Source organism: Triticum aestivum, chromosome 3D, assembly GCF_018294505.1.
Source record: "Triticum aestivum cultivar Chinese Spring chromosome 3D, IWGSC CS RefSeq v2.1, whole genome shotgun sequence".
NCBI classification, from domain to species: domain Eukaryota; kingdom Viridiplantae; phylum Streptophyta; class Magnoliopsida; order Poales; family Poaceae; genus Triticum; species Triticum aestivum.
Genome location: NC_057802.1, coordinates 331492193 through 331511933, shown reverse-complemented (window position 1 = coordinate 331511933; position 19741 = coordinate 331492193). Strand labels below are relative to the sequence as shown.

General features: G+C 46.1%; 3 protein-coding genes across 3 annotated transcripts; 1 reads left to right on the top strand and 2 right to left on the bottom strand.

The window, feature by feature from the left end:
• Nucleotides 1-343: 343 nt before the first annotated feature.
• Nucleotides 344-2119, top strand: LOC123078705 (pathogenesis-related genes transcriptional activator PTI6). Its single transcript, XM_044501296.1, has one exon. It carries the CDS (start codon nucleotides 960-962, stop codon nucleotides 1839-1841), a length of 882 nt encoding a protein of 293 aa, XP_044357231.1. The 5' UTR covers nucleotides 344-959; the 3' UTR covers nucleotides 1842-2119.
• An 8102-nt stretch (nucleotides 2120-10221) lies between these two features.
• LOC123074594 (arabinogalactan protein 16) lies at nucleotides 10222-11003 on the bottom strand. Its single transcript, XM_044497394.1, has 2 exons — nucleotides 10717-11003; nucleotides 10222-10621 (listed from the first exon to the last, which is right to left on the bottom strand). The coding sequence occupies exons 1-2, from the start codon at nucleotides 10823-10825 to the stop codon at nucleotides 10515-10517; spliced, it is 216 nt and encodes a 71-aa protein (XP_044353329.1). The 5' UTR covers nucleotides 10826-11003; the 3' UTR covers nucleotides 10222-10514.
• Nucleotides 11004-14111: 3108 nt separating this feature from the next.
• Nucleotides 14112-19690, bottom strand: LOC123078704 (uncharacterized; the record flags this gene model as incomplete). The annotated part of the gene is given in 2 exon segments (XM_044501295.1): nucleotides 14112-14632; nucleotides 18360-19690. Coding segments are annotated over 2 exon segments (1497 nt in total). The 3' UTR covers nucleotides 14112-14451.
• Between the last annotated feature and the right edge of the window lie 51 nt (nucleotides 19691-19741).

Sequence of the window (19741 nt, the reverse complement as noted above, 5' to 3'; positions counted from 1 at the left end):
ACATCCAGCCAGCCGGCGACCACGGCACCAGTTACCCACAGTGCCAAACACGGCAGCAGTTTTGCAGGCGCCGCGCACAGTTTACAGCTACGAGTAAAATGGACGGAGGCGTCCTCGTCCTCGGGGTTCGGTAATTAAACTAGTGGCGCGGGATTTGAAATGGAACCTGCCCCGTAAACCAATGCCAGCCAGTAAATGCGGCTGGAGGAGAGGTTAAACCCGCAGGCTTTAATTACGGCCGGCGAGGCGAGGCGGAGTTAAAAACGCTTTCACGGCGGAATCGGGCGTGGGCTCCCGCAGGGCCTGTCGGGCCGGGGGATCCTATAAGACGGCGCTAACGAACCTCAGCCAGTCCACTCTCCCAAAAACCTCCCCAAACCCCCAAATCTCCCATCCCATCCCATCACCGCTTCCCAGCTCAGCTCAGCTATCTCCGAGGCTCTGCTCATTCTCTTCTCTTCTCCACTCCCGTCCTTGTTCCTCGCGCTTTCGTTTCGTTGCTGCGCTCCACGCTCCTCTGTTCCTCTCGTCGAGTTAAAATTTTACGGAGTTCGAAAACCGTTATTATCCCGGCGCCTCGCGGCAGGCAGAGGGCTTTACTGCGCTGTTACATTTCTGCTCGCCTTTTTTCTAAATAAAAAGAAGGTAAAGAGGAGGAGGAGGCCGTCTTTATTGCCTTCCCCTGCGCCTGCTTCTGCTCGCATCCTCACTCCGTCCTCCTCACTATTGCCGTTCCTTTGGTCTTATTCCCCTGCTGATCCGCGCGCGGAGCAGGAGCGAGCGATCCACCCGCTCAATCGATCGTCAGCTTGCTCGGTTAAGGCTGCAGCTTCCTTTCCTGCTGGGGCCAGGGGGCTCCTTCTGAGCTTTCTACCTGTGTCTTCAAAGGGTTTTTGGGCGAGAGAGACATCGGTATCCTCCTTTGTGTGGTTTCCGCGTTTCCGGTGGTGGCGCGTGCCATGTCGCGGTCGCGTACAGTGCGAATCTACTGGGACGATCCCGACGTGACGGACTCGTCCAGTGAGGACGACGAGGGCTGCGCCGCTCGGAGGGTGGGAAGGATGGTGCGGGAGCTTCCGCCGGCCCCGGCGCCGCTTGTGCAGGCTGCTGCTGCTTCGCCGGAGCAGTGCAGCGCGGGAGACGACGACCTGCCGAGGCGTGTTGGTGGATGTACCGGTGCGCGGAAGAGGCTGGCCAAGGGCGGCGGCTCCGCTGCGCAGAGCACCAAGTTCCGCGGCGTCAGGCGGCGGCCGTGGGGCAAGTACGCGGCGGAGATCCGCGACCCGTGGCGCGGCGTGCGCCTCTGGCTCGGCACCTTCGACACCGCCGAGGAGGCCGCGCGCGTGTACGACAACGCGGCCATTCAGCTCCGCGGCGCCACCGCCACGACCAACTTCTCCACGTCCACCAACTCGGAGGGCGGCCAGGAGGACCTGACGGCGGCCGGGTACGAGTCCGGCGCGGAGTCCTCGCAGGCGGTGTCGTCCCCGACGTCCGTGCTCCGCAAGGTGCCGTCGATGTCGTCCTTGGCGGAGGACAGGGGCGACTCGGAGGCCTGCCAAGGCGACGCCGCCGCTGCTGGCAGCAGCCTCAGCGTTCCGGAGGAGTTGGGCGAGTTCGTGCCGTTCGAGGACGCACCGGTCTACTCCAGCAGCAGCTTCTGGGACTTCGAGCCGCAGTCGGGGTTCCTCTACGCCGAGCCGTCCTCAGCCGAGGAGGCTTCGTGGGACGCGTCCGCCGGCGGCGAGGCCGAGCCGTGGGCCGCGCCGGTGCAGGAGAACGACTACTTCCAGGATTTGCGCGACCTGTTCCCGCTCAACCAGCTTCCCGCGATTTTCTAGACGGGGGCGACGGAGCTTGCTTCCCTATCTTTTTTCGTGTATGTCGAGAGTATTTTGTCGTGTACGTGTGGTGTGTCCCCGTGTATTTGTAACATGTCCGTGTGCGTTGCTGCTTTTCTGTGTTGAGTCGACGAGAAGAGAAATATATGATCCGGGTAAAGTTTCCAAGTGCTACCACTGCTGTGCTGGGTACTATACTACGTCAAAGTTTTGTGTAGTACTGTCTACTCCGATATGATGCAGGGCGTACGTACGTATTGGTGTTGTTCAATGTTCACTCTCCACTCCACTCCACTCCACAGTCCACAGCTACTAGCATGGTGCATGCGTGCTTTGGTTGGCACGGCTCCGCGGCGTGGTCCAAACGCTCCCTGCTCCAAATGGGGAGGCCATGATTTAGTTGCGCAGAAAGCTTGCGGGTTTTGGTGGTCGGTCGGGGCCATGATTTTGTTGGGAAATCATCTGCCTGATCAAACGCTCACTCACACCACCCCGACTTGGGATCGAGGCAGTGCCGTGTCGGAGTTTGCATCGGTACAGTGTCCGCCTGCCGGGCCGGACACCGTCGTGCCATGTCCGTGCGATAGACAGACATGGCCGCTGGCTTCCCTTGTAAGGAGCAGGTGTTTGGGTATTCATGGGCATTTACGCCGGGTGCAGCAACGGCGCGTTTTCCCTGAGATCGGGCTCGGCTCCGGCCGGCCGGGCAGGGAGTTATGACGGCGAGGCCCGTACGCGTGCGCGTGTGAATCTTGTGACCAACAGTGGCGAGAGCGAGGGAGTGAATGCGAATCCAGCGAGCGGGCGATGGCGCGGCGTGCGGGAGGACGGAGAGCGGCGTGGTCCTGCAGGCTGGCTCCTGGCTGAGGCGGTCGGGTCGACCACGAGTCCACGACCCACGTAGCGCCCCCGAGCAAGAACACGTACCACGGTGACCACATGGGGAAGGAGACAACGCAAAAGATAAGATGGCGAAGGAGCTACGTGGCGGCGAGGACGAAGATGCGTACTACTTTTTTTTTTGACAAAGATTTTTTTGGGGGGGTATTTTGAGACAAAGATGCGTACTACTGAAGTGACGGCTCGGTGCCGTTCCGTTTGGACCCTGTGCACTCGTCTCCACGGCCTGCCCGTCAAACAAACGGTGGGCCGGGCCAGCGGTCCGACGCACCAGCTCGCGGCGGGCCGGCAATTGGCTCGAGACTCACTTTTTTCATTTTCAGATACAGGTTGAACAAGCCTAAAGAAAAAGATACATGTTGAACAAATTTTGTTCATGGCTTGAACATTCTCTCGATACACATTAATCTTTTCTTAATACACGCTGGACATGTTTTCTAAATACACATTTAACATTCGCCAAATGCAAATTGAACATTTTTTATACAAACAGTGAATAATGAAAAATACAAGACGAAAATTATTTAAACACATGTTGAACATTTTTAAAATGCTAGTAAACATTTTTCATATAAATACGGTGAATAATTTTTAAAATATGTAGAACATTTTTAAATAAACGATGATCATTTTTAAATTAGAAAATGAACATTTTCGCATAAGATGAGTATTTTATAAAATCACAATGAACATTATTTTAGTACAGAATGAAGTTCCTTTAACTCACGGTTAACATGTTTTTTAAGATACACATTGATAGGTATTTAAATATCATAAAAAAAATGAATGGTTTGATTTTTATACAAATTACACCAAATTGTTATATTTTCATGTTTTTATGACAAATGTTATGGACATATTTTAAAATGTGGGAAAAAATTAATGTCTCAAGCACTTTATGAATGATAGTACTATTTTTTTAAAAAAAAATTGCATGACCAATAATTTGACATTTCATGAACATTTTTTAATGCACGGTGAATGTTGCTAGCGGCTTGCGCGCGTGCTCCCGCGGGCTGCAGCCCAAAATGGGTTTTGCTCGTTCGCTGCTAGCACTCTTTTTTCTCTCTCACGCCTCAATTTTGTTTTTGTTTTTTTGGCTCAGTTGGTTCCTTTGTTCCTCTGCTGTTGACTTAAAAACGTTCACTGATTAAAAATATTCGAATATTTTAAAAAATGTTTACGAATTTGAGAAAAGTTTTTGAATTAAAAAATCCTGAATTTAGAAATTGTTCACGAATACAAAAAATGTTCCTATATTTTAAAATATTTGAGATTTCGGAAAATTTCATCAATTCTAAATATTTCACTAATTGAAAATGTTCAATAATTTTAAATAAATTTATTTTCTTAAATTTCCATGTTTGAAAAGTTCATGGATTTTGGAGAAGTTTTTCAAAATTGAAAAGAGTCCACCGATTTTAAAAAAGTCACAAATATGAAAGAAAGTTCATGAATTCTAATAAAAAAATTCACAAAATTTGAAAGAATATTTACATATTTGAAAAAAGTTCATTGATTAACTCCAATTTAGCCTTCTTTCTTTAGAACCCTAGGATAGGATTTATTAAACTCAGCAAGTGAATTAAGTTTGACAAGGATTTTTTTGTAATATTTTGTTATCGCAAATTGTTCCAGTTTTCCGGACCAACAAATATATGAGATGTTGTAACAATATAGAGGAAATAAGCCAGGGCTAAGGTTTCACATGCAATTGTGTACACACACTTGGGATATAAATTAGGTAGATTAAAATGACACTTGTAAACACTATTATATCTTGTAAACACATTACGTGGGAGATTCATCCCAATAACACCCTGACCGACTGTCGACCCATCGAGGATCTGGTATTCAATTTTGGCCTTATTAGACTCACGGGGTTACCTCGGTTATTAAGTTTACTAACTTAGACCAACACATGAGCGTTTCATGACCGCATATTAGTCTCGACCAGAGACTTGATTCTGGCTAGATTACTCCTCTTACCATCATCGGCTTTCGGTATAGCTTTCCTCTCCTCTCTGCCCTTAACCTCTCCTTGTTTCAATCTTCGGTATCTCGGGTATCGGCGAGCCTTAGGATTGAGATAGAGACGAGAGACAAACTATCATTCTCTTCTTAAAGTAAAACATCAATCCCTTTTACGTACAGAGGGATGTGAGTCTACGCCTCGGCTCTTAGCCCGAGGGGACTACTCACACATATCAATTGAATTACAAAAAGTGAAATCATGTTGGTTTTCGACCGTCAGCCAGTCCGTCATAGAAGCGCAGTCACAAAAAATAAAACGGTTCTAGGTTTGTCATCGAAGTCCAATTTCGATGACGACCAGAAATGTCATCTTTGATCGGCCAATTTGTCATCTAATTGCTCATTGCTATCCTCCTTCACCTCATTGCTCTCCTCCTTCACCTCATTACTCTCCCTCTCCAGATTCCTAATTGAGTTTCCTTGGGCCATAATAATGTACTTCAGATCACTCGTGATTAGTTGCTTCTTCTTCAACTCCTTCTCCCGGCCTTATCCTCATTTGGTATCTTATGGTTGTTCATTTGATGATAACATTTTGACACTATGAATAAGCTTGTTGTACTAAAGCTCCGCCTCCTTAATCTTTTCTGTAAGCTTCAAGACTTCCTCTGCATGATCAAGCCCATCCTGGATTCTTTCATCTATGCATTCTTCATATTTATCCCAGAGCTTGTAAAGTGCCGTCTTCGGTGGTTTAGGTCACTCCTTATCAACCCAGTGAACAAAGCCACAGTTTATGCCTCCCTGCAAGACCAAACAATAGCATCAAATTAGAAACTTGACAACAAAAATCTAACCATTAATTTAAACACTTGACAAAACCTACAATTTCACTAACAATTGATATACACATGCACAAAAAATTAACATATGTTTTAACTATGAATGATATCTTGAATGCAATGAACACACTGTAAGCACCAAGAAATCATGGGCATAACATGCAAATTTAACTATGAACTACAATTTACGTGCATAAAAAACTGCACATAATTCATTACTGTCTATGTGCCCATGGACACAGAGCACTTTGTTCAGTTTACAAAAACTATGATATAACTAACGGTACCTAAATTTCTATCTCTGCAAATAATTAACATCAAAATTAACAACAAGCATTTTCAGCACATAGATAGAGGGCAAAATGTAAGGAAAATTTCCTTACAGTTTCAACACATCCATAACCTCCTACCAGTGAAGCTGCCTTCAAAGACAACCAATTTCTTTGGGTTTTGCTTGTGGTAGCACAAGACAGGGACCTCTTCATACTCCACAATGCCTTCAAAACAGTGGCGGCAAGTCAAATCGCCTGGATTCGGTTCAAACTGAAGGTCGAGATTGAAATGTCCCAAATCGTAGCCATAACCATAACCCTAGTCCAACCCTATGCGACCGAAGAGAGAGGGGATTACGTTTGAATCGAAGTCCTCCATGGGCTCGTCACTGCTCTCGCTGTCTTTCCAAAAAACCATGGCGGCGACGAGTGGGCGGCGGCGGTTACGAGAGCGAGAAGCAGAGCGGCACAAGAGAGCGAGAGGAGAGAGTGTGGTTGGACTGTGCGTCGATTCATTCATGACGATTCAGTCACAGTCGGGCCTAGCGGATGCGTCCAACCGAGCCGTTAACGACCGTAAGCCCCGGTGTTGGATGATATAGTGATAGAACCAAGCTACTTAGCTAACTAAATAGGCATGGATATGATGGGAGTTAGCTAGCATGACTAGATGCATGCATGGATGGAAACGTCACACTCTATGGCGTCTTGGGTCAAGGGGTGAAACGCCATTGAATGTGGTGTTTCCCATATAGCCAAAACTGCAGGAATGTTGATGTGACCAAAAAAAGTCAGATCTGGAAAAAAAACTCCAGACGCGTCATATCATGCTAACCTTTGCGTATGAGGTTAGAACAGTGATTTCGGCCGCACCCGATGTACCACATGAAGGCCATAGTTAGAGGCAGAGCTATTTTATGTCTGAGAGGGGGGGGGGGGCACGCCCCCCCCAAACACCCACACCCCACCCCTCCCCCCCAACACCCACACCCCACCCCTGCCTGCGCCATCCTTCAGGGACAACTCTGACGCCATCATTGGCACGATGTGCCTCTTCCGCTTTTGGCTTGGCTTCGGCATCGATGGGTCTACCCGTTGTTGTCAACCATCATCATGTCTGAGTACCCCAACAAGAAGACCCGTCGCGTCTTCATCGCCGTTGTATTCACCATGCAGGACGTCGACATCATATTCGCAGGGCTCGTGTCCATGATCGTCTCAGGCCTTTTCCTCCACTACAACCCTGCACTCGTGGAAAGAGAGTCGTCGGCGGACTACATGTGGTGCATCGTGCTGATGCTCGAGGCGGTCCCGGCGGTGGCGACCTTCTACTAGCGGATGAAGATGCCGGAGACTGCCAGGTACACGGTCGCCCTCATCGACAAGATGGGAAGGTATATGCATGGATACACTCATAAACAATCCGTATATACTATTAAATTTGAATCACTAGACCGACTTGGTTGGTTACACTTACACATTTAAACATGAGTAATTTTAGCATGCTTCCTCTTACCCCATCTTTTCACATTACTAAAGTTGGTAAGAACCACCTGACACATATTGCACACTCTATGGTCCAACTAACTCAAACTGCCTTCATGCCTGGACGACACATTCTTGAGGGAGTGATCGTTCTACATGAAACATTGCATGAAATCCATTCGAAGAAACTTGATGGAGTGGTCTTCAAAGTGAATTTTGAAAGGCTTATGATAAAGTGAAGTGGCCATTCTTCCGGCAAGCTTTGCATATGAAAGGGCTTGATCCGGCTTGGAGAAAGCAGGTCGAATCCTTTGTACAGGAAGGCAGCGTTAGAATCAAGATTAATGACGATATGGACCATTACTTCCAGATGCAAAAAGGATTGAGAGAGGGGAGATCTGATGTCTCCTATCCTTTTTAATTAATGTTGTCGTTGATATTTTAGCCGTTCTCATTAGCAGAGCAAAAGAGGACAACAAGGAAGGTAGGTGGTATTATCCCACATTTAGTGGATGGTGGGGTATCCATTCTACAATATGCAAATGACACCATTATTTTCATGGAACATGACCTAGGAAAGGCAAGAAACATAAAATTTGTTTTATGCCTTTTTGAACAACTGTTCGGACTGCAGATCAATTTTAATAAGAGTGAGTTGTTCTATTTTGGACGCGTCAAGTCAAAGAAGAATAGGATAATTATAAATAATTGTTCGGGTGTGAGCTAGGTTCATTACCTTTTACTTACTCGGGGATCCCGATTCATCATCACAAACTCACTAATAAAGAGTGGAAATGCATCGAAGATCGGTTTGAAAAGAATTTGAGTTGCTGGAAGGCAAACTCTTATCTTATGGAGGGAGGTTGGTTCTTTAATTTGGTGCTCACGAGCATGTCGATGTTCCTCCTTTCCTTCTTTGAAGTACCCTAGGCGTACGGAAAAGATTGGATTTTTATTGATCTCATTTTTTTGGCAAATCGACGAAAACAGAACTAAATAGGTTGGCCAAATGGGACATTATCTGTAATCGAAGGATCAAGGTGGCGTGGGTATGGAAATTCTTGAAGTGAAAAATAAGTGCTTACTTAGCAAATGGCTATACCGATTGGCGGTAGAGAGGGACAAAGTATGGATTCAACTGCTGCGTAATAAATATTTACATTCTAAAACGTTGGCTCAAGTCACGGCACATCGTCAGACTCGCCTTTTTGGAAGGGGCTTATGAGGACAAAGGTTGCCTTGTTTAAGAGGAGCAAGTTTATTGTAGGGAATGGACATGCTACTCGGTTTTGGGAGGACACCTGGTTGGGCGAGATTCTACTAGCCTTGCATTACCCTTTCTTATATAACATTGCACAATGGAAAGAGGTTTCTGTTGCTACAGTGTTGGGATCGGTTCCTCTTAACATTCAGTTCAGACGATTGTTAGTGGGTTAAAGATGGGATAGATGGTTGCATCTCGTGCGCAGGTTAATGTAGGTTAACCTATCTGATGCAGCAGACTCCTTACTTTAAAACTTGTCTGCATTAGGAGTGTTCTCGGTTAAATCTATGTATATATACTTGATTAACACTGGGCATGTCCTAAGGTAGATCCACATCTGGAAAATTAAGGTGCCATTGAAAATCAAGGTGTTTATGTGGTTTGTACATAAAAGAGTAATTTTGAAAAAGATAACTTGACCAAGCGTAGTTGGGAAGGAAGTAAAAGATGTTGCTTTCGTGATAAAGACAAAACAATAGAGCATCTTTTTCTCCAATGCCCACTTGCTAAGTTATTGTGGCGAATAATTCATGTTTCTTTTAACATTGTGCCGCCCGTTACATTCTCACATTTATTTGGGACTTGGTTAAATGGTATAGAGCCCAAGACCACGGCACATATACGAGTTGGAATATGTGCTTTACTTTGGGCCATTTGGAATTGTCGGAACGATGTTGCCTTAGCAGACAAATCATGATCAATTTTTTACAAGTTATCTTCAGGGCGTCTACTTGGGTCCATATGTGGTCGTTACTTAGCCATGTGGACCACAGGTAGCATATGGATATTGGGTGCAACCGATAAGAGATGGTTACACGGGATACTTACAACCGGTTTGGATGGCGGTCCAATAATAGAGTAGGTGTTTAGTCATCTTCCCCTATTTTCGCTTGTTGTGGCAAATTTATTTTTTGAGATTCGTACTATTGTTTGAGACTTTGTGTTGAACCTGGATTTTTTAATAAAATGATTGTGTGCATCAAGAGATGCAGAGGCAGGGGGCATTCCTCCTTTTCGAAAACGCATGAGTGGTAAGAAGGTAAGAGTTGATCAAATCAATGGTTTAGATCTGTTAAGAAAAGAAAAGGTAAGAGGGAGCATACATTAAAATTTTCCAACATCCATGTTAATTGCTGGTACTTTGATCCAGCTCCTTGGTTTGTTCATGATGTCTCTGTTCCTGCTGGTGACGGGCATCAAATACAAATACCTCAAGAACCACACCCACATCCTCTCCGCTGTCCTGTAGGCGCTCACGTTCTTCTTTGTAAACTTGGGGCCCAACAACACCACCTTCGTTATGCCCGCGAGCTATTCCCGACGCGCGTGCAGTCTACATGCCACGCCATCAGCGCGGCATCGCGCAAGACAGGCACCGTCGCCGCGGCCTACGGGGTGCAGAGCCTCATTCTCAAGGGCGGCGTCAAGTACATGAAGCAGGCGCTCTCCGTGACCAACATGCTCGGCCTCTTCTTCACGTTCCTAGATCGTCCCTGAGACAATGGGACGATCGCTGGAAGAGATCTCCGGCGGGGAGGGCAACGCCGCGCGCTGGGCATGTGCACAAGGATGGCAAGTTCCCTCCCTGGAGCACCGAATAACAGCCACCACCGTCGACGAATGCATGAGAGGACGCAGCGATCGAAAGGGGACAAAATAACCATACCAAGCATGCATCTATGCATGCACTAGTGTGTGTTTGTTAATCTTCTGCGGGGATAATTTCCGGACAGAGAATAACTGCATTACATCTCTAGAACTAGAAGTAAAGGAATCGGCATCATTTTCCTCACTCGCAAATCTCCAACTGAAAAGCTAGAAAGAAAGAACAAACTACATAGACTACAATCCTGGTTTTCGGAACGAACGATTAAACTGGATGAACTGATTACACACACGGCGGCGTCGAGTTACTACAGAAGAGGGGGAGCCCAGTTCAGAGGAGCCTGTAGGCGGAGGCGGCGTCCAGCGGGTGGATGAGGTAGGTGAGGGCGAGCGCCACGAACATGAGCACGTACGCGATCCCTTGGTCCACGCTCGTTCCTGCCAACATCGATCCACAAAACCAAGCAAATCACTACTAATAAGCATCACACACACGCACGATGAGAGGACAAGGAGAGGAAGAAAATACTAACCATCGCTGGCGGTGGGTGCCGGGGCAGGGCCCTGGGCGTTGGCCACGGAGGCGAGCACGACGACGATGGCCATGGCGACAAGGGACGACGCTCTGGAGATTGACGCCATGTCCTCTGGTCTCTGGATAACCGAAACGGCCGGGCTTGGAGTTTCTATCTAGAATCTAGGTCTCCCTCCCTCTCGCTCTGGAGATCAGGACGAGGAGAGGAAGGGGAGGCGCAAGAGAAGAGGCTGGCGTTTCTGTTGTGCTCGCATGAATTTCGGCGAGACCCGGATTTATATACCCTTGATCAGAAATAGGCGAGCTCGTGCATAAATGGGAGTGGCCAGCCTTGCTCCTCGTTCGCTTAGATAGATTCAGGCATAGTAACTCTCTCTCTCTCTCACTGCCTATCGTTTTGACCTGTAATCAGTACTATCAGATCCTCTACCCTAAAAATAGGACTCACAGATCCTCCCATCTCCACCTGGAGTGGATAGACGGTCGCTGCATTTTTTTTTTTTGACGAAACGAGGCAAAAGTTTTTCCATTTCATTGATCAAGGAGAAGAGGGTCCAGTTAAAAACAAGAGGAAGAGGGTCCAGACAACAGCGACAATAAAACCACTACCCGCGAAGTAAAACAACACCCAAGCTCCCTAGCACCTCAAATCACCCACAACCTCGCCGCCTCAAGGATTTTATCAACAATGATCGTAGTTGGGGTAGATGTGTTCCGGAAGACCCTAGCGTTAAGCACTTTCCAAACATTCTAGGCTATAAGCATCATGAGGGAGGTCATTGCTTTCCGATTTGAAGATCTTTTGAGGGCAATATTGGTCCACCAATCTTTCAACGCGACCATACTCGACCATTCATTAGTCATGATTTCACCAAGGCCAATTCGCACCTTGACCGTGTTTGAAACAGAATTGTGTTGCGACATTGAAAAAGAAGGTGGGGCGATGTTTCCTGAACTTGGTTGCGAAGGGGGCGCAAACTGTAATTTGCCACCCCATATGGTGAAGCCTATCGGCCGTCCAAAATCTATTGTGGATGATCAACCAAGCGAAGAACTTACATTTTGGAGTAGCCCACACCTCCCAAACGGTCTTTAGCAAAGGTGTGATAGTGATCCCCTCGAATTGCATCTTGTAGGCCGAGGACTTCAAGGGGAGGCCGTTATCCGTAAACTTTCACGTGATCATATCATCTATGTCATGGTCAAGAATAACACCATCCAACATCTCCGTGGTGAACTCGTGGATGTGGTCAATAGTAATATCGTATGTCATGTCAATTTGGGAACCTATAAGTTATCATGTAGAGCCTTTTGCACCGTGCTACCCTTCTTTCTAGAAGTATCAATATTTTTCCCTTGGCCTCAAACCGTCAAGCCAAGTTAACTCCCAAAATTTTGCCTTCATTCCCGGCTAGACTTTAGTAGCCGCCGCGAAGAGATCTCTATCTATATTATATCATCATATGCAGTAGGGGTACTCTGACCGTACCAAGGCTTGGATGGTTCGGACCAATCAAACCAAAGCCATGGGAGGTGGAGAGCAGTGGCGAACTTGTTTAAGTAAAAAACTCCCAGACCTCTCATAATCTTTGGCTCACACACCCGTTTCCAGTTGACATTGCATTTTCCTTCGGTGACCTTATTGCAGCCCACCCAAAGAAACACATGTCTTAGGGCATCGATCCTCTTCAGCACCTCCGCCGAAAGGACTAGCGTGGTGATGTGGTCGATGGCAATGGCAGAGAGCACCGCCTTGACCAGGACGGCCTTGAGCCGCCACATGCTTTCCCGCCCACGGCGCAAGTTTACATGCAATTTTATCTTTCTTTTTTTAAGATCCAGCATTGCTGGCATTCATTGATAATAGCAGGAAGCAACGGAAAACAACAAGGTGGCTAGGACCAGAGGATCCGAAGATCAAAAGACAAAAAGAAAAACAGCAGCCCTAGTAGCTGCAGCGCAACACTCCTTACAAACCACACTAGGTAGCGCAGCTCCGACTCCGACGGTGAACTACTAAGGAAGCTGGGCAGGGGTGGCGTCACGGAGGATCACCGAATGAACCACTTGACACGCGTCATTGTATACCACCGGTCCCCCACTGCGGCTTCGACTTCACAACCACAGACAGTCGAGGCACTCCCACGAACACGCCGGAGAAGAAGAGCCAGCTACCACGCCCAGGGCCACGCCTCCGGCATTGCTCGCCGCCGTCATCGTTGCCACAGAAGCCACTGTGCACGTCCAGTCGTAGGTAGGCACCACAGGGATCAAAGTCTTCAACACGACGCCCAAAAAAGGGGAACGACGTTCAAGACGACGCCACCGCCCGACCCTGTAGCAGGATCTAGGTTTTCACCTGAAGTACTTGATCCGGGAGATCCGGCTGTGAGAATCCCGACAACGTCTCCAAGGAGGATGGCAACGCCCACAGGCGTCATCGCCGCCGGCCGGTCAGCACCAGCCAGGCTTTCATCCGGGGCAGCCACTCCCACGCAGCAGGCCGAAGTCGACCCTTGCCTCCACTGGCTGCACACCCCACACACAGCAAGCGCGCCATCGCTGTGCAGGGCCACCATTAAGCCTCCCCCAACGACGGGCCTGCAGAGACCAGAACGGGTCCTGCACCACACATCCAAAACGCGGCCGGAGCCCCTCTGCTGTCTACTCCGGCACTGCCCGCGGTCACCACGCGCCACCACGCCCAGATCCGCGCTGCCTCCGAGTCCTCCCGCCCAGCCCGCCTCCTACGCGCCAGATCCAGGCGTCTCGGAGCCCCACACGCGCCAGCCGCGACCGGCACGCCGCAGATCCGTGCGGGGGCGACGGCAGAGCACCCTCCACACGTGGCGGCCCAGATCTGCAATTTTATCTTCTAGGGGAGAAAGTGCACTCCTTTGAGCATAGTGACTGAGAGGGGTAACCCAGGATATTCCATGGGAATGGATGGAAGCTTCGCCAGCAATTGTTGGAGAATGTCTTGTACTCACTATGAACGTGAGCACTTTGATCTACTAATTGTTAAGAGTAGATCAAAGTGAGCACAACGGACGGGAGCCACGAGGCTCTTGCTGCAATTAGTGGCCAAGCTCGTGACCTGGTGCATCATCAGGCAGAGGAAGACTATGGCATGTGACTGCGAATTTGTTGCCCAGAAATCGAGGGGCGTTGTGGACGGAAAGGTTCAACTACGGGCTCGTGAATCGTGGTCCTTCCTTCCTGTGGAGGTGCCATGGCATGGCACACTAGACTGAAACCTGAAAGTCTCGAACTGCAAAAAGGACCCATACGGCTCCCAAGCCAACTGAAAAGATTAGAGTAAAACATGCGAGGTGGGACGAATTTGAGCAAGCAGAGAGACGACCATCAAGAAGAAATGCAAAAGAGCCCACATCAACAATGCATCCTATGATGGTAACGAAATTCGCAGCTCAGAGGATTCTCAGAACACCCCTGCAAGGGAGTCACATGACTACATCATACTGTACAAAAGAGATGCACCTCGGCATCAGCATTTCAAATCCTAGCAGAAAACAAAGTTCGACATGAGAGCCGCCATGTCGATGCTTCTTCATCAACGGGTTCAAACAATGGTTCGACAAGGAACTAATTAGGATCACTCTAATCCATACTGTTTGGTTCGGTACCACCTGCATCACAACAAAATACGCCCCTCTTCCATGACAAGTTATGGAGTCTGCATCTTATCCACGTACTTACTGCTTCGTTGTTGTCAACAGAAGTATGGATCTTCTTTCTTCCTGAAAATATCGTACAACTGCCCAGAGCAACTGATTGTTACTTGGATAAGAAAAAGTGGGTTTGTCGCATCATGATTCTCTAGTTCCGCAACAGTTCTTCTCATTGGTCCCTGCAGATCACCATCCAAAAGAAATTCCGCCAAAGTACGTGCCCTGAAGTGAACAACAGAAACAAGTATAGTTTCAGATATCGGTGTCATCAAACAGCACTTAAGCATCACATGCATATTGTGTTACTAAGAAAAATGCAATGCACATATATCAAGGTGGTATAACAGGAATCACCTACTCCTGTTATAGAAAAAATGCCTAAAAATGGCAGTCAATGGTTTATAGAAGTGAATAGTTGCACAGACAAACAACATGGGAATTCTACCTAAAATGCCTTATTCTAGTGATGCTTTGCAGCATTTAAAACTGCATTCATAGACGATATACCACGATATGTACTTGTTTAGCCTCTTGAACCATGTCTGTATGCTACCTGTGTGTGTGTGGTGTGTGAACCTTTGTTGGACCTTGTGGCTCTGGTGGCTTGCTTTATATATATAGCGGGGCGAATGCCTTTTTCGGTATGTACTTGTTTAACTGGGATGCTTTCACATGTGTGGGTGGGTTAACAACAATATTGCATGAGTAAATTCAAGGCCATCAACTTGCCAAAGTTCAACCTAAAATCACATACTAAAAGACCCTTGTGAGGAATAAACATTAAAAAATTCAAAATTTCAGATTGCAACTTGGCTTCAGAACCTAGTTGCAAAATTTAAAATCAAATCTTAAGATTGCGCTCAGTGATGTGACCAAATTAAAAGCCAAATTTGTTAAAAATATATTCTTAAGTGACTTCCCAACTGGGTAAGTGATGTTGAACTCAACCTTTAAAGTTTTTACCAAGTGACCATATTTTCAAAGCAACCTGCTGAAGATGAATCCATCATATAGAAAACGGAGTACAAAGTTCAAAGATGTAAGATGTTGCCCTCTAATATCTTATGTGCTGATGGGAATTGCACAAAGGCAATACAATATTGACTACCAAACATTAGTTTTATTTTGATTTCTGAGAGAAACATTGGACAATAGTGGACCTTATAATGTACTAGTACAAAGTAAAATAAATATTGGTGTCAATATCAGCTTTTATTCTGTGGCCTCTTATTTAATTCATTATGTCTCCTTGATTCTGCAGAAATCAAAACCCATCTCTTGCTTACCAAAAAAAAAAACTAATGAAATTCACCATATAGAAGAACGGTTAAATTCCTTCAACACCTATCTACTTTTAGGATATTTATAAACTGCATTAAGAAAAAAGTCTAAAAAAGTGTTATATTAATGTAAAGAGGGAGTACTAAACAATTTATTGGTCAAGAATACTGGACAAGATGATTAAAAAGCATATATATATATAGTAACGCTAAACTAAGCGTGAGTGTAGAATAGCTTATTCTACACCCCAGTAATGGTACATACAAAATATAGTAACACAATATGTAAATTATAGTAATTTTCATAAAAATGTAGTAAATTACAAACTTGGGTAATAAAAAAAATATTTTCCGAATTGCTACATTTCGTACTCCGTTTTACTAGATTTTGTATATAGCGTTACTAGGGGGTGTAGAATAAGCTATTCTACACTCACGCTTAGAATTAGTTATTCTTCATCCGAGGTAATCTTATGATCATTTCATAAAAAATTACATTTGAAATACAAATAGTTACATTCATATTGATTTACTGCATAAAATTTGGCATAACAAAAAAAATATAGATCAAAAATTGTATTTTATGTACATTTTACACTATGTTTTTACATTTGTAATTTTACATAACATAAAAAAAACATTACGACGAGTGTAGGTTTTCTTACGTTCTCTTTTTATGTCTAAAATAAGACAAAATTTACGAAACGTAAAATTACGGTGCATAGATGATAAAATAGAGGTGGGTGAAGAATAACTATTCCTCGCCCAGGGTGACGAATAGTCAATCCCAGTGTTACTATTCATCACAACAACAGGTGTGTATTATTACTTAAACTAGCACAGTGCTCACGAGGAAATGTTTAAATCATCTTTAATTTTTCAAATTTCGTTGAACTTGCATTGGCATGCATAACTTATGAAATATGCAAAAACAGCAACTTTAGACCAGATATTTCATTTCTGCTTGTATATGCAAATAGAAAATAGTTTGGACCAGGACCAAGCGGTTGATTTCTTAAAAGAAAATAAAGATCAGAATCTCACCCGGCTGGTTATTTTTACGTGTTATTAGATCAGTACACAGAATTAATCGAGTTGGCTATATCTAGAAGTAAAGAAATATATCAAGCTGATTGCTCAGCCATTTGTAATGGGCCGGTTGTGCAAAAGTTGATGTTTATACTGATATTGGATTAGTACAGTGCATCACCATTTGGATCAGTGAAACAATTGGTGGTCCGCATATTAGATGTGGCTGCTCTACCAGTTGTTGGCTGAGCCAATAAATTGTTTGTAGATGATATTGTATCGCACAGAATTAAAAGGTTCTGATCGCTATCTAGCAGATTGCCGCTGTATCTCTTGCATATGTTCAGAACCCCGATCGTTGATATAAGATTAGTATGCACACATAATTAAACTTAAGCAGTTTTTCACACAGGAAACAAAATAGGAATAACGTCGATTGTAGGGCACGGCTATTGTTAACTACAATGAGTTTGCTATCGCCGCCTTATTGCAGGGGACGTCTGTTGATCCAGACCTAATTCCTTTCTCTTTCTTTCTTGCACGAGCTTGTTACAAGCATGCGCTATGTCCATCCTCAGAACAACCATCATCATGCTTAAATTTACGCACAAGCATGCAGATCACAATTAAGTTAGTTTCTGCATGGTTCAGGGTATATCTTGATAACTCTTGTCATTTTATACCATCCACACGGATACATACCTTCAGTATTCATGTATGGTGGTCTTAATTCGGAATTTGTGAATGTGATCAAATATGTATAGGTTCAGGAACCAATTTGCTAGGGATGTATGTCTGTACGAACCAATTCATTAGCCTCAGATGTTTAAGTGGACTTACAGTGTCTCAAGGGCTTGTCAGAGGTTGTGATCCAAAGAAACGGTTAATACCGGAAGAGATAAAATGAATTATTTTTCCTTGTAAGGAAATGGAAATTACAGGAGTCATGAAGATCCATCAAATGCTATCTATTTAGATACAATAATGATGATCTACCGGGCTATCTATTTAGATACAATAATGACGATCTACCGGTTGCAGTCTGCCTAACTACAATTATTTTTCCGTTTAAAGAAATGGGAATTAAAGGTATATACTATCTGATGTGATCTATTTAGGTAAAGTCATGAAGATCTACCGGTTGCAGTCTGCCTACGTACAATTATGAAGATCTATCGGTTGTGGTTAACTAACTAAAGGAGGGTCCACTGGATTAACGGTCGGATATTATTGTTTTCTGAAATAGCTCGCCTCGCTTTGTTCTGTTTTACTATGCTTTTAATATATAACAGAAGAATAACAAACAAATAAGACCATAGAGCACTATGTAGCTGCTATAAGCCATAAAATAGTGAGAGATGCCATATTGTCCTGCTCTCCTGTTTCTAAAGCTATGGGCTTTCCAATTTGTAAATGCAGTTTATATTCAAGTGGCTTTGCTAAACCATACTCAACGTCAGTTCTGATTCTATAATACAATTGATTACCAAATATTTATGATTTCTACAAATTAACACAATTTGAAATGATTTAAGGTTTATTACTAGCATGGGCTAAACAAAAACAGTGATGATTGATATACACAAGATATGCAACAATATTTTTTAAAAAACTTTCAGCAAATTAAACTTTTAACACACCTGGATTCCTCTCTTGCATCCCCCATTGCTAACTTCCTTTGGCGATAAAGAGCACAGAGAGCTTGCATAGCTATCTCCACGTGGTTGCAAACTGAACTACACAGATGTCCTTCAGAGTCCCACTCACTGGTAATTGTTGAAGGCAACGAGCCCGCCTCCCTTTTTACCTGGACATACTTGTTGTTGCCATTGCAAGGTTCAAATGGAACTCCAACCCTCGATATCATCCGTTCCTCACTCGGTCTTAATAGAGGCGAACATTTTTCAGCACCAATGACCTTGCTGCCACATTTGTCCGATGATTCAACCATTGGTGTCTTGTTCATTTTTGCATCCCCCTTCAATAGCTGACTGACTCCACTAGCTGGAACACCATCAAATGAGCCTTCTTTTTCGCCAGTTCCAGCTTTACAATAGTCACTCTTGGAAGAACCCTTCTGTAGAGGGCTCTTTCTAAGAAGCCCCGGAGAAGGAAGCAGCATTGTCCTGGGTATCTCATCATCAAACTTTTCTGATTTCACAACTGCACTCTCCTGCACGGAAGCTGCCACCTTTGAAGCCTCGGGCATACAGGCCATCTTCCCAGTTCTTGTCATCTGCTCCTCCATCTTTACAAACGAAGATTTCTGCTGATCATTCCCCAGAATACTGACAGAATCGATTTGCCCCTGTCCATCTCCCTTCCCCGATTCCAACTCACCGGGCTCGGCTCGCCGTAGTCGCTTGAAGCGCTGGCTCAGCGGCACTTTGTCATCCCCATCTTCGTCCCCTTCCATTTCCATCTCGCCGGCCACCGCCGTCCTCTCCCCTTCCTCCCCGTCGCTGCACAGGTCAATAATGTCGTCGCCGTCGTCGTCGTTCCCCTCCCCTTCCTTCGCCTCCTTGACACGCCCCTCGTCCCGATGCACCGCTTCCGGGGCGGCGTCACCGGGCACGAGCGCCATCTCTTCGGTCTCGTCCCGCGGCCGGCGGTACGCGCCAGCTAGCGCCTTTGTCTTCTCCTCCTGCGCTTTGAGCTCCCTGAGCGCGGCCTTTAGGTTGGAGTGGACCTCGTCGACCCCCACCAAGCGCGCCCTCGCTGCCTCGAGTTCGGCCTCCGCAGCCGCCAGATTCGCCTCGAGCGTGGCCCTCTCGCGGTCCCGTGCGGCGAGGATGCGCGAAACCGCATCGAAGTCGGCTCTGCGGTGGGTCTTGGTAAGGTGGATCACGAGCTGCGGGCCGGTGAGGAGGGCGAGTTCGTCCTCGGAGGCGGAGGCGGAGACCATCGAGGCCGGCGGCCCGGAGGCGGTGCACCGCTGCGAGCTGCCTCGGGGCATAGGACCTTCGTGGTGGTGGTGGTGGTGGGCGGAGGAAGGGGCGGAGGGGGGCGAATGGGGTTTGTT

What these genes read in the sequence shown, in the direction of transcription:
- LOC123078705 (XM_044501296.1), top strand. Translation starts at nt 960, where the DNA reads ATGTCGCGGTCGCGTACAGTGCGAATCTACTGGGACGATCCCGACGTG.
- LOC123074594 (XM_044497394.1), bottom strand. Translation starts at nt 10,825, where the DNA reads ATGGCGTCAATCTCCAGAGCGTCGTCCCTTGTCGCCATGGCCATCGTC. An exon ending in GGCACCCACCGCCAGCGATG is followed by an intron (nt 10,622 to 10,716) that starts GTTAGTATTTTC and finishes CGATGTTGGCAG; the next exon opens with GAACGAGCGTGGACCAAGGG.